The following is a 14,205-nucleotide window of genomic DNA, read 5'->3' on the forward strand; positions in this document are numbered from 1 at the left end:
GGCGGTCGCGAATGGTGAGACTATTCCTGATATAAGCTTTCTTCCCGCTGACTAGCTCGTGAATTCGAGTTTAGAACGTCCAGAATGGGGAATCGTTTCGGGGCCTTCTCCATTCGTGGCTGGGAAATTCAATAGTGAATCTGCTTGATGGCTTACCCCTGTAATTTTGGAAATGATGATGGGCTGACGTGGTGCTGGACTCGAACTTTATGAATCGTTGTGGGATTGCGAGATCAGGATCGTGACACTTTGAGTTTGTGGGGGTTGAAATGATTTATTTAAACTGTCATCATAGAACATTATAAAGTGTAACTATACATATTAATTATAAACTTTATATAAACTCAGACATAAAAAAGGGGTTCAACCATTTGGAACCTTATCGTGATATCGTCCTCGTCCCACAAGAAAAACCTTCTTGGCAACGGTCCAAACTCCCGGCAGTCTGGATAGCCCAGAACGTCGTCACTAATACACTCTCATTGGTCTCTAGTCCAGGCCCAGACCTACCGTTCAGCTAAAAGACGAGATGAAATCTAGGGCCGTCCCACTACACCTTGCCTCTATTCCCGAAAGGGTATATTTCACCGTCTCCAAATAATTCTTCCGGCGCTTTCTTCCGTCACGGCCGAGTCCCCTGGACTGATTTGAACATTTTATTCGACCGTTTTGTGTCGTTTATTCTCTAGCCTTTGTGCGAAATCGATAGTTTCTTGAAGGTCATGTTCAGCTGCTTGTTGGCCGGCACTATTCTCAGGGTGTCGTAAGACTCTAGATTAGGGGCCAAAATAAACTGATCAAGGAGTCCACTACGCTCATCATAAGCTACTCTAAGATATCCTAAACTCTTCTGAATATTTCTGTCACTTAGGATGAGGTCTTTGCCATGCCTAAGACTACTTAGTCTGACGGGCGAGCCGAGTACTTCTAGACTGGGCGAAACTCATGGCTTTTCATAACCGAGAAGCTGGTGGCCTCTGCGGCTGATATCAGATAAGAGACGGGATGTTATATCAGTGTATGTAGCCCCTGTAGAATTCAAGGTCCGATCACGTACTTTTGTCCCTCCCCCGCGTCCGTAACCTTCGTGCTGTTGCGTTTGAATCACGGCTCAACATGGCCAGATTGTCTGCCTGGCTACTGCTCCCGCTTGTCTGTGGGAGCAGTCTTGCAAAAGAAGGTTCAGTTGTCCCTGCTTTCGTTGATTCTTCCTCCAGCCATTCCACTCGTTTTGATTCCCTTCATGACACTCCTTTGAACGGCAACGTTCCTGTTGCTCCCGGCGGTTCTTCATCGTTCACTCCTCAAGTCAACCCGCTTGTCAAGAGATCGTCGGCATGCAAGCCAAGACAGCCCCAGGGTGGTATTGGTGCCCTGGTCTTGACTGCGAGTGGAACCTCTAGCCATGGTACCACGGTTGCTTCCGAGACAGCATACTCTGAGGCATCTACTGCATCTAAGTCAGAGACAACCTCTATCATTGGAAGTGTCTCATTGTCTGAGGCTTCATCGACCATTGAGATTACACTCACTTCTGGCACTTCATCAGGACTTGCTTCAGAGACATCTCTCAGCTCTGCCGGCGGCGACACCCACTTTCCATCAACTGCAGTGACAGCACATGATGTTTCAACATCTACACTATCCAATGCCGACACAGCTTCAACAGATGCGATTGGTGCCAAGTCGGCTACAGCCGCTGCTGACAGGACGACTACCGACCTGACCACTGTAAACCCAACTACCACCGATACTGTTTCAGCCTCATCAGTTGAGTCCAGCGCAGGCTCGGATTCTACTACTGGCTCTGTCACCAGCAACGTCGATACTACCTTGACCTCTTCTGTCGATTCAAGCGCAACTTCGGACATCGCTACTGGATCCACCACAGCGGGCAAGACCTCAGCCTCTGGCAATCTCGTGTCGTCTTCTGAGTCTAGCGCTGGGTCAGATACGACTTCTGGCTCTGCCACCAGCGACGCCTCTACTACCTTGGCCGCTTCGCTTGAGTCGAGCGCCACTTCGGAAGTGTCTTCTGGCTCCTTGACAGCAAGCGAGACCTCAGCCTCTGGGGATCTCACATCGTCTTCCGAGTCCAGCGCCACCCTGACCTCCTCTGAGACGAGCGAGACTCTCACATCGTCTGGAACTCAAACCTCCGAGGCATCACACTCTTTAACCACCGAATTTCCTTCTCCTTTCACTTCTTCACAACAAACATCAGAGAGCGTGGTTTCAACATCGACTGACTCGCCTCTAGTACTCACAGTTGCTGCTGACGGAAGCGGCGACTACACAGCTATTAACGATGCTATCAAGGCAGCACAGACAAGTGGTTACCCAACCGTGACTGTTCTTGCCGGCACTTACACCGAAAACGTCGTTATCCAGGCCATACCCACCGTCACTATCGTCGGTGAGGTTTCCAAGAAGCGCGATGTGTCCTCCCCACCCCAGGTCGTCATCAACAACGGCGGAAACGCCAACCCTGCACTGTCTTTCTCGACGGCAAGTGCTGCTGGGATCACATGGAAGAACATCAAGTTCTCCAACACTCAAGCTGGAGGGTCAGGCGGAGCTGTCTTCCTCAGGGGCAGCAAGAACGCATTCTACAACTGTCAATTTTATGCTGCTGGTATTGCTGCCATAACTGGATCCTACGCTTCTGCCATCGTCGCCAACTCGTACATTGAGGCTCCTGACAAGGTCCTCTATAACTACCCATCGCTCTACCTGTACGGAACCACAGTCACAGCTACGAACAGCAATGGTCTCATTGTCTACAACAAGGGCGCCCTCGCTGGAAGCACGCTCTACAACTCAACCGTCGTCTTCGATACCTGCGACATCAGCCAGAAGAGTGGATCAACCAATACTCGAGTGTTCCTCGCCGCGGGCAACGGCGATGGCTCCGTCGCTGTCTTCCGTGATACGAGCATTGGAGGCTTCATCACTGCTACAGGTGTCTACGTTGATACCAAGACGCAGTCCAAGCTGAACAGCTACATCGAGTTCGGTACTACTGGGGACGGCAGCTACTCCAACCACGTGGCGGACCGCTCTAAGTATGTGACTCTGGTCACGGACCCCAAGGATCTTTCTCCTTACGAGATCTCCGCCTTCTTCAAGAGCGCATACCCAAGCGTTGCCGTCTCTTCTCTCGATTGGATTGATCAGGGTGTTTTGAGTGCCATTCAGGCCAGTAATGCCAAGGACTTCAAGCAGGATGTTGAGACCACCACTTCGGCCACTCCTACGACTTCAGAAGCTTCCTCTGAGACCTCTGAATCAGCGACGACTACATCGGATTCGAAGAAGACCACATCTGAATCACTCACAAAAGCCGCTGATTCAGTGACGACAGCCTCTGACGCCTCATCTGAGACCAAATCTGCAACCAGCACTACAGAGGAATCCACTTCCGCCGCGCCCACTACATCCTCGTGCTCACTGCCTTCAGCCGTTCCCAGCACGGCTTTCGTTGTCGGCCCTAAGAGCAACCCTTGTGCCTCTTACGACACTGTCGCGTCTGCAGTGGCAGCCCTTCCTGCTGACGACACCACCCAATACATCTACATCCTTGCTGGAACATACCAAGGACAAGTTTCGGTCGTCCGTACTGGAGCCACTGTCTTCCGCGGTGAAACCACTGATGGTTCTTCGCCCAATAATAACAAGGTCACCATCACTGCCAGAAACGCTGTCTTGTCAAGCAGCGGTGGTTCGTCGGGCACAGCGACCTTCGCCGCCAACAAGTACGAAGCCAAGCTTGTATCTTTTTACAACATCAACTTTGAGAACTCCTTCGATCCTACGACCAACAACATCGCTCTTGCTGTCTATGCCAAGGGAACCAAGGTTGCTTTCTACGGCTGCGACATTGACTCGTCCCAGGGAACCCTGTACCTTGATTACGGCAACTTCTTCTTCAGTCACAGTCGGATATCAGGAACTACTGACTTTGTTTGGGGACAAGGCGCTGGTTACATCTACAACTCTGTCATTGTTTCTCGGGGATCTACTACTGGCCAAGCTATCGCCGCCCACAAGTACCAGGGTTCGTATGGCGGTTCACGATTCGTGTTCGACCTCTGCGCGGTTGTTCCTGAGTCAAGCTCTGTGCCTGAGGCTAGCACCTACCTTGGCCGAGATTATAGCACAAAGTCCAACGTCGCCTTTGTCAACTCGTTCCTCGATGGCCATATCGCAGGCGCTGGATGGAAGATTGCTTCTCCCACCACCTTCACTGGTACCTTCACTGAGGGTAACAACACTGGTCCTGGCTGGGACTCTTCTGCTCGCATTTCTGCTGCAACCATTATCAGCGATACTTCTTCCTTCAGCGCTGCCGGTATCTTGGGCAGTGATGCTTGGATTGATAAGGCTGCCATTGCTCCCTTCAAGGGATGGCCTGGTTCCGTCTACGGCAAAGACGCTGCTAGCACCACAACCACTTCGGCTGCGACTACAGCTTCAAGCACTACAAGTGCTACCGCTGCCGGTGCTACGTTGACCGTTGCTCCCTCCCCTACCGGAAATCAGTACAAGACTGTGGCCTCTGCCCTTGCTGCCATTCCCAACGACGGCGATGACTACACCATCTTCGTCAAGGCGGGTTCTTACAACGAGCAACTTACCTTCACTCGCTCTAGCGGTCACGTTACCATTCGCGGTGAGACAAGCTTCGAGAATGACTTCACACAGAACGAGGTTCTCATCTGGTTCAAGCTGGGCTACTCGACTGGTGCATCCCGCAACGAAGAGACCCCCGTTCTCTTCTGGAAGACTACCTCAGCCTCTGCTGGTCTCTCGCTGTACAACCTCAACTTCACCAATACCTATCCTCAGACTAGCGACACAGCTGCTCTCGCTGCTGACTTCTTTGGCAACATGGCTGCGTATGGATGTGCTTTCGATGGCTTCCAGGATACTCTACTTGTCAACCAGGGCATTCAGGTCTTCTCCAACTCCTATATAGCTGGATCAGTGGATTTTAGTATGTTCTTTTCTTTCACTCTCTTACGTTCCTGCTGACAATGTGAATAGTCTGGGGCTATAGCAAGGCCTTCTTCCACCAGTGCTATATTGCATCCAACACCGCCAATGCCTACATCACCGCAAACAACCGCAAGAGTTCTTCTTGGGCCGGTGGTTTCATCTTCGATAAGTGCAAGGTCACATATACTGACAGCTACGGATCTAACTTCGGTACGACGTCACTGGGTCGCCCCTGGTCCCAGTATGCCCTTGTTGTGTACATGAACTCTTTCCTTGACAAGCATATCTCTCCTCAGGGTTGGGCTACCTGGTCTTCCAGTAACCCTCAGACATCGGTAAGTTTAGAGGAGACGACTTTCTAAGTTTAGAGGAGACGTCTTTCTAAGTTTAGATGAGGCGTCTTTCTAAGTTTAGAGGAGACGTCTTTCTAAGTTTAGAGGAGACGTCTTTCTAAGTTTACCATATGGCTTGCTGATAATGTCCAGAACGTGCTTTTTGGAGGGGCTCAAGACAAGGTCAGCCCTGTTTCAGGTGCAAGATTTGTTGAAGATTTCCTGGTCGATGACGGCGAAAAGCCTCCCGCTGGGGAAGTGTTTGCAAATTCATTGGCAGCACCAGCTGGCTTGATATGAAGGCATACAGCCTTGTACCCAGCTACGCCATTGACGGCTCTGACACAGCTACCGACCCTGAGACTGATGACACTTGGCCGGTGCATCCTTCTGACGGCACCACTCCTCCCAAGAACGCTGTCACTGTGTCCGTCGGAGGAGAAAAGTCGGGATCTTACTCCACTCTCACCGATGCTCTCAAGAGTCTCCCCAAGGACTCAACACCCCAGACCATCTTCATCTACGCCGGAACATATGAGGAGCAGGTCCCTGCGATCAACCGACCAGGACCTGTCACTATCATCGGATACACCGAGAGCGACCCAGGAAAGACCTATACCAGCAATCAGGTCACCATCACCCAAGCCAAGGGTCTCTCGGTTGCTGGTACTATTCCCGCTGGCCGTAGCAACGCGGATACAGCCACCATCGCGACAGCCAGCACTAAGATCGCCTTTTACAACGTCAAGTTCGTCAACTCTGATAACTTGGATGGCGCGACACCCAGCTATGTTACTCTCGCTGCCAGTATCTACGGAAATGACATCGGATTCTATGGCTGCTCCTTCATCGGCTGGCAGGACACTCTTCTTAACGGCGCGACAAATGGTTACCAGTACTATGAGAGCTCGTATATCGAGGGCGCCATCGACTTTAGTATGTTTTGTTCTTTTCACTCCCTTCCCGTTAATACTGACATTGATGCTTCTAGTCTGGGGATACAGCAAGGCCTACTTCAAGGGTTGTACACTGGCTGCCAAGCGTGCAAAGTCAGCCATCACAGCACAGAGCCGTAGCAGTGCGAGTGCGATCGGAGGTTACATCTTTGACCAGTGTCTTTTCACAGAAGCTTCTTCAGCTACTGTGGATCTCCAGGGACAGGTCTATCTTGGCCGACCTTATAGCGCATATGCTCTTGTGGTCATCAAGAACAGTTACTTAGACAGCATCATTCAGCCTGCTGGTTGGAAGATCTGGTCTACAACCGATCCTCGCACTGATCATATCACTTTTGCTGAGTACAACAACGAGGGTCCTGGAAGCTGGGAGAAGAACACAGCAGCCCGAGAGGCATTTGGGTTTGCTACACTTCTGACCTCGGATACTTACTCTCTTGAGTCTGTTATGGACAGCACTGACTGGATCGACAAGACCTACTGGGACTCCATTACAACGCCTCAGCCCAGTACTGTCACACCTACCCCTGTTCCTACTGCTCCCTATAGCGGAAAGACTCCTCCTGCCGGTGCCTACATTGTCTCCAAGGACCCTATCGATGGAGTCACAACTTATGATACCATCCAGGCTGCCATCGATGCTCTGCCACTTTCCACCAAGGTCACCCCCACTGTCTTCATCTATCCCGGCACATACAAGGAACAGATCGTCCTCAGCCGACCTGGAACCACATTCTTCATCGGTTACTCTGAGTCTCCTGAAGATAACTCCAAGAACCAGGTCACCATCACATACGACAAGGGCATTGACACTCAGGCTGAAGCCTCCAACTCTGACTCGGCTACATTCTATGCCACTGGTAACTACTTCCAGGCTGTCAACATCAACTTTGCCAACACCTTTGGTACCACCGCTAAGTAAGTCTCAGTTACTCTAATGAACTGTACATACGCTAACAAACGCACAGCTACGCTAGTCTTGGTTTCGCCGTCAAGAGCAGCAAGTTTGCCTCGCTCTATGGCTGCCAGGTCTACGGTAACCAGGACGCTCTGCTCATTAACGGTAATCTTTTCGCCTACAATTCAATCGTAACTGGCAATATCGACATGATCTGGGGCTCTGGAGCTGGATATTTCCTCAAGTCGACCATTTCTCCCAACAGAGACGGCATCGCATTGACTGCAAACAAGAAGGGCACAAATTCAAATTCTTACGGTTTCGTGTTTGACCAGTGCACGGTTACTCCTGCTGGTGGTGCTACTTACTCCAGTATCTACCTTGGTCGACCGTGGGATCAATATGCTCGCGTTGCCTACATCGAGTCTGAGCTGGGTTCATGTGTGGCCGCTGCAGGTTGGCAAGCCTGGACCAAGACTGATCCCCGAACAGCCAATGTCATCTTTGGAGAGTTCGACAACTCTGGTCCTGGATCTTCTACTAGCCAGCGTGCTTCTTTCGCCAAGCAGCTCTCTGGCGAGGATGTTGCACAGTTTGAGCTGGGCACTTTCTTCACTTCTACGGCCTGGATCAACATGACGCTCGTTGACGCGGCGCCCTTTGATGCGGGTATCGCTGCTACCCAGACATTCAGCTCCACAACTGTCTACACTACGCAGACTGTGACAACGTCTCAGACAGCTCTTGTCACCACCACCGGAGCCGCTGTGACTATTACAGAGAAGTCCACTTCTACTCTTGATGTCGGAACCACCATCACGCCTGATCCTACTACCAAGACCAATACCGAGAAGAGCACGACTACTCAGACTCAGCAGATCACACAAGGAGACAGCGTGATCACCGTTAAGTCGACTAACGTTGTGGATGTTGGCAAGACTGTCACCCCTGCTGACGTTACCAAGACTTCAACTAACGTGGTTGCCGCGACTGTCACTTCTTGGATCACAACTTCCGCAAAGGCTGTCACGACAACAGTATCTACTACTGCGGTCACAGTTACTCCCAAGTCGGTGACTCAGGAAGAGACCGACTTCACAACTGTCTTTGCTACCAGTACTTCAAGCCCCAAGGCTGTCACTGTCAAGAGCACTACCACTACCACTATTGGCACTGGCGGTACTACTACTACATCCCTGAAGGCTACCACCGTTGTGTCTACTGTCGTGACAACTTCTGTCAAGACTGTCTCTAAGACCACAACACTCAAGTGCATCCCAACCCAGGACAAGCGTGATCTCGGCGCCGCAGCGGTTCTCAAGCCTCGAGCTGCTATCGTCTTTGGTAACCCATCTTTCGATCTTTCTTCTGGTCTGACCCGCCGTGATCTGGACCTTGGCTCCATCAATCTTGAGGCTCGTGCCGAGGCTCTTCGAACAGTCACTGTCACCGTTGTCTCAACCTACACCACTAACGTCAAGACCTCGACCGCGACTGTCCCTGGCAGCACAACTACAACGGAGTTGATCACCACCAAGACGGTTGGAAAGACAAGCACATTGAAGCCGGTGACCGTCGTAGAGGTGTCTACATCTGTCGCGACTCGATTCGCCACTGTTACTATCGCAGGATCTACTTCTACAACTACAGAGGTCATCACCAAGGAGTCAGGCAAGACAACTACTCTCAAGGCCGATACCACTACAGTTGTCGTCGACGCTACATCTGTAGTCACCGAGAAGAAGACCACCACTCTTCCCGCAACCACAGTCACAGTCTACAAGACTCTCACCCAGACTCTGGCTGCAGGAACTGTCAAGGTTACTTCAACCAACACAGTCAAGAAGACATCCACTGTCACCCTGGACCAGAAGACTGTCACAAGCTGGGCTACAGCGAAGACCACCCTGCTGCCTTCCAGCACAGTCACGGAGCGAAGCACTGTGTCCAAGGTTACCACTTCTGTGGTCAAGTCGACAAAGACGAATTGGGCGACCAAGACGAGCAAGGGCGCTGCTGCTTGCACCAACTGAGCCTGGGGATTCAATTCATTCTAGCGCATTCGTGCGACATAATTAGTCAATTTAGCCTTAATAACTACTATAATTTTGCCCATGTTGTCCTAGGGACACAAGAAAACTCAAGGCCTCCATCCTAAGCGACAAAAAGACCTAGGTAAGTTTAGTGCAAACTTAGTGGACCTGAAGACTATTTATTTTTGACACCCTGATGTTTAATCTCTCTACATCGCCTCTCGTTTTCGCTTCGTGACTCAGTGCCATGCGTACCCATGCCGTGGAGCTGGAGATCGCTTGCAGATCATAAGCTTTGTCTGAGCGTAAGTGACTGCGCACAAGCTTCGATCGCAAATCGCGGCTGTAAAATTATTGTGATGTTGTGCGTATCAACACTGCAGCCATTGCCTCTCCCCGAGTATCGTTGTTTGCACCAGGAAAAGTGGAACACTCGGCGCCGATATCACCACAAATTGGAGATTCAATGTGTGATTTGGGGGAGTCATTCAGAATTGGAGAAGTCGCTTATGGAAATCCCACATTCCGTCGTTATCGGCGTTACTAACTTAAACTCTCCGGTTAAATGCAGTTATAATCTTTTAGCGCCAGGCTTTGATTTGACGTACATTTAAACTCTCGGGAGTTTATCCTCACCTGGAAATACCTGAGGATAAGGATCTGAAGTCTGTTGGCGGTTTGTCGTGAAAAAAAAAAAGGCACAGTTAAGATTAGAAACCCTTGTGTCACAAAAGCAAATTACCCGGATAGAACAAAATCAGCCACGGCGATAATTTTGCAAAAACGCCATACTTAAATGATCGACAACGGAATGATCCTCCGACAGCCTGGATAAAAACACCTGTGTTACAAAAACAACCCCATGCAGTGAGATGCTGGCTGGCTGGCGCAATACGACCCTACGGATAACTGCGTGAGCTGAAAAGATGAAAAACACATGAAATACGAATGAATAAGTGACTCTGCTGCCTCGGTAGAGTGTTTATTCTTCGAGTTAAGCTTATGATATGTGGAGACAAAAGCCGGTCGATCATCGAAAGGAATGAGAACAATTCACATGAAAATACGCGTACCCAACCTATTAGGACCAGAACCTGCGACGTGTCTTGCATGATTATCCAAAATCTTACCTCTCTCTACCTTACCCTTACGGATAAGACGGCATCATTCCTGGGACTGGGGTTGGTAGATCTTCATCTGTGAATATCCCTGCTGCCCGTGCAGGCCTAGACTGAGCAAAAGGTCCCCTGCGGTAGATTTTCCAGCGTCTATTAACTATTTCGGTCGGTGAGATCCTCCACTGTCAGCCGTGTTTTGAGCCCTGTGCATCTTCACTGCAGCATGTGTTCTGGCTTCCGATAGGTCTTTTTATTTTGTTGGTGGTCAGGGATGTTGGTTGTTGGCTTATTGATGTTTCACCTGACAGGTGAACGGAGAAAATGGCAAATGATCACAGGTGAGAGTGAGAGCCAGCAGTTGTGGAATACCTCATATCATCAGAGGTTTATTTCATTATACAAACGTCAAAATGTATAGGTCTTATATCCATGCAAAAGTGTTTCCTTTTTACTCCGTCCAATCGTAATAATCCTTTTCGCTAGACCAAACGCTCACATAGAAACTCATGCAATGTCCTGTAAGATGTTCTGCAAGACATCACGTCCAATATCCACCGCTTAGACGGTATATCGGAAGAAGGTGGCGTTGTCGCCGGAGTCCTGCTCCAACTCCTTCTCGGCCCGGGTGTACTCATGAGGAGCCTTGTGTGTCTGGTCACGGCGAGCATTCTCGCGTCGGAGGTAGATAGTCATGAGGATGCTGAGAATGCAGCTCATGGTAGTAGTGGCGACGAGGGTCCAGTGACCGGAGCGGTAGTCGGGAGCATCATCCTTGCGGTAGACGAAGCCAGAGACGGCACCACCAAGGTTACCCTGTTAATGAGATGTTAGTGAAACTGTGGCTGAATATGTCTGAGACATCTGGATAAAACTTACGAAGCCGACGTGCATGGCAATACCAACACCACGCTTGAGAGAACCACCAATGTTGTTGCCGTTCCAGGCGACACCTTGGGGAACGTTGGGGTAGATACCGCAGGTGATGAGGAAAGCGGCGAAGTACTTGGCACCGTGGGAGTCGACAGTGGCAAGGATGATGAAACCAATGATACTGAGAGAAATGTTAGTAAATGAGGTGTTGTAAATGTGCCAAGTCGGGAAGATCTCCCGTTCTAGAATCTTGGCGGGTTGGAGAAATACTTACGCGACAACACAGAAGAAGATCATGTAGATACCGCGCTGGCCGTGTCTATCAGCAGCGAAACCACCACCGATGGTGAAGAGACAGGCGACAACGTAGGGAGGAACAGACATGAGCTGAGCCATCTCGTTGGTGTAGCCGAGACTCTTGACGATGGTGGGAAGGAAGATGGAGATGGAGTAGAGAGGGGTGTAGATTCCGATAGTGATCATCATGTGAACCCAGATCTTCCAGTCCTTGAGAGCATCCTTGGCGAACTTCATGTTGAAGGCATCAGAGAGAACAGATCGATCCTCCTCAAGGCGTCGGAGAACCTCCTTGCGCTCAGAGTCGTTGAGGAACTTGGCAGTATCGGGGTAATCGTGCATGACAAAGAAAGCCATGATAGCAAAGACGAAAGTGATAAGACCCTCGATGATGAAGATCCAAGCCCAGCCATCAAGACCACCAAGACCATTCATCTCCATGACACCACGAGCAAAGAGGCCACCGAAAGCACCAGCAGCAGTAGCAGCAGAGAAGAAGATGGCCATGCGAAGACCGCACTCGTGTCGCTTATACCAGAGAGTGATGTAGTAGGTGATACCGGGGAAGAGACCACCCTCAGCGAGACCAAGAGCCATGCGAGTTGCAAGGAAACCACCAAAGTTGTGGGTGATACCCATGAGAGTTGTGACGATGGCCCAGGCGATCATGATGCTGGGAATCCAGATGGAGGGACGGAAGCGCTTCATGGCCATGTTGGAGGGGATCTCGGCTGCGACGTAGAAGGGGAAGAAAACGGCGACAGCGATCTAAGATGCATGTTAGTACCTTGCATATTCCGGCAGATTGGTAAAAGTCAAGATTGCACTCACGTTGTAATCCCACTTGCCAGTCATGCCAAGAGCCTCTTCGAGGCCAGCGAGCTTAGCATTACCGATGTTGGTACGATCGAGGAAAGAGAGGAGGTAGAGAAGAGCCAGGAAGGGAAGAAGCTTGATGTCCATCTTGCGGAGGAGGCGCTTGGTGGCAGGCTCATCGAAGACTTCCTGGGAGGCATCCTCGTGGAAAGAAACGGCCTTCTCATAGTCGACCTTCTCGGTTGATGAGCTGTCAACCTGACCAGAGGTCACCTTGTTCTCGTGTTGGTGAAGCATTGTGACTTCTCTTGACTTGGGATGATGGGAAGAGAAAAGGGATCAAGCAAGAAAGAGTTGTTTGTCCTCAGGGAAGGAGATGAGAGAGGATGCTTCTGATCTGAAGAACAAGAACTGGGGAAATAGTCTGGGGAAGAGCCCACTCTTTATACCAGAGTGAATAAGAGAGGAACAGAACAGACAGTGTCCTTGGATGATACAGCTTTACCTACCGTACCCCAGATCCATACTCGGGGTGTCTACAACGAAACTACCACTGCGACTGTCAAGGTATGGCCCTTGTAAGCAAGCCCAGTCCCATTTTCGAAAAAGCCTCCGTCGTATAAAATCCACTTTCCGCGCGAACGGCAACTAAGCAAGGGTTATTTTAGAATGGCAAGGCCCTCACTCTACAAGGTGTGCGTCGCATGCAGAGGACAGAGATAGAGTGTGTCGCCCAATCTCAAAAGGCCCAGATGCGACTGGCCAACACCTCCAACTCCAATCTTTACAGGGGTCAACCAACAACTAAACTTAAGGGAGGAAACTCCACTCACACCTTGCTTTTTACCCCATGTTATCTTGGCTTGCACTTGTACGTACCTTACCCCATGTTGTCTGTCTTCTCTCTCTTTTCCCCCGCTCGGAGACCAATCGCCGGGCCCCCAAAGAAACATGTACTGTAATGCCAAGGAAGAACGCCCACACTTTGTCTAGGCCCTGCTGACCAGGGAAGAGGAAAAGTGAATGAGGACAGAAAGAGCCTCGACTGAGAATACTCGGGGTGGCCTCTTTTTCTCTTACCAGGATGGACCTGTTGGTTGGGTGAACACTGAATTGTTTCATTGTACGATGAGCGCCAAGTGAACAAGAGATATGGTCTCTGCCGATCTTGTGTGATGGTTCCCAAGAGATTTCCAAGCCCATCAGCCAAGCGTGACAAAAAAGCTTGACACAGATTTCTCATGTATGCCAAGTCGGTACTGGAGAGATATTGCAACCCCGACAGTTGCAGGGAGGGAACTGCGCCGCCAGACGTAGAATGCAATGGGACAAATCCCCGCTCCCATTTTATTTCGGGAGCATGCGACGGTATGGCGTATTGCTCAGTCGGACTTGAATATGCCAATGCTAACGTAGAACATCGCCATCTCTTGTTTGGTGATCTGTTGAACAACCCTGTCTAGACTACTTGTGTCTCATGGGCGATCTCCATTAACAACATCGTACCATGATGGCCCTACCGTATGTCATACACTGGAATGGCAATCTACCTACCACTGACACTGACACCCTGTAACCGTGCGTCGCCCACGGACCCCGAGAAAAGCAGGCTGTCGTTGTGTCCGAGATGTATGTGTGAGATGATAATTTGCCGTCCGTCCCGACGGGCCCTGATGGTGCAGTTGCAGGCAGTATTGGATGCATTAAGACACATGGCAAGGCATCCACTACGCGAGGCATAGTTATCAAGTCTGCATATTTCCACGTGTATGCATCATAATATCCAAGATAAGGCAAACATACGCCGTACGTAGTAGTAAATCAGCATAGCATCACAGCGTAGTACATCTTGTCAAGCACGAGGTTTCATCACGTATCTGCCAAGTC

The 14,205-nt window shown here is 50.4% G+C and overlaps 3 protein-coding genes across 3 annotated transcripts; 2 read left to right on the plus strand and 1 right to left on the minus strand.

Moving 5' to 3' along the window:
- Nucleotides 1-1,116: 1,116 nt before the first annotated feature.
- On the plus strand, nucleotides 1,117-5,360 carry FOXG_13794 (uncharacterized protein; the record flags this gene model as incomplete). The annotated part of the gene is made up of 2 exons (XM_018393806.1): nucleotides 1,117-4,996; nucleotides 5,047-5,360. The coding sequence occupies 2 exons, from the start codon at nucleotides 1,117-1,119 to the stop codon at nucleotides 5,358-5,360; spliced, it is 4,194 nt and encodes a 1,397-aa protein (XP_018253138.1).
- A 266-nt stretch (nucleotides 5,361-5,626) lies between these two features.
- Nucleotides 5,627-9,301, plus strand: FOXG_13795 (uncharacterized protein; the record flags this gene model as incomplete). Its single annotated transcript, XM_018393807.1, has 3 exons — nucleotides 5,627-6,266; nucleotides 6,322-7,204; nucleotides 7,255-9,301. The coding sequence occupies 3 exons, from the start codon at nucleotides 5,627-5,629 to the stop codon at nucleotides 9,215-9,217; spliced, it is 3,486 nt and encodes a 1,161-aa protein (XP_018253139.1). The 3' UTR covers nucleotides 9,218-9,301.
- Nucleotides 9,302-10,470: 1,169 nt separating this feature from the next.
- On the minus strand, nucleotides 10,471-12,921 carry FOXG_13796 (uncharacterized protein). Its single transcript, XM_018393808.1, has 4 exons — nucleotides 12,334-12,921; nucleotides 11,480-12,270; nucleotides 11,212-11,386; nucleotides 10,471-11,148 (listed from the first exon to the last, which is right to left on the minus strand). Exons 1-4 carry the CDS (start codon nucleotides 12,613-12,615, stop codon nucleotides 10,894-10,896), a joined length of 1,503 nt encoding a protein of 500 aa, XP_018253140.1. The 5' UTR covers nucleotides 12,616-12,921; the 3' UTR covers nucleotides 10,471-10,893.
- Nucleotides 12,922-14,205: the final 1,284 nt, after the last annotated feature.

This window comes from Fusarium oxysporum, chromosome 10 (assembly GCF_000149955.1).
Source record: "Fusarium oxysporum f. sp. lycopersici 4287 chromosome 10, whole genome shotgun sequence".
NCBI lineage: Eukaryota > Fungi > Ascomycota > Sordariomycetes > Hypocreales > Nectriaceae > Fusarium > Fusarium oxysporum.

What these genes read in the sequence shown, in the direction of transcription:
- FOXG_13796 (XM_018393808.1), bottom strand. Translation starts at nt 12,615, where the DNA reads ATGCTTCACCAACACGAGAACAAGGTGACCTCTGGTCAGGTTGACAGC. An exon ending in CTGGCAAGTGGGATTACAAC is followed by an intron (nt 12,271 to 12,333) that starts GTGAGTGCAATC and finishes CATGCATCTTAG; the next exon opens with ATCGCTGTCGCCGTTTTCTT. An exon ending in ATCTTCTTCTGTGTTGTCGC is followed by an intron (nt 11,387 to 11,479) that starts GTAAGTATTTCT and finishes CATTTCTCTCAG; the next exon opens with TATCATTGGTTTCATCATCC.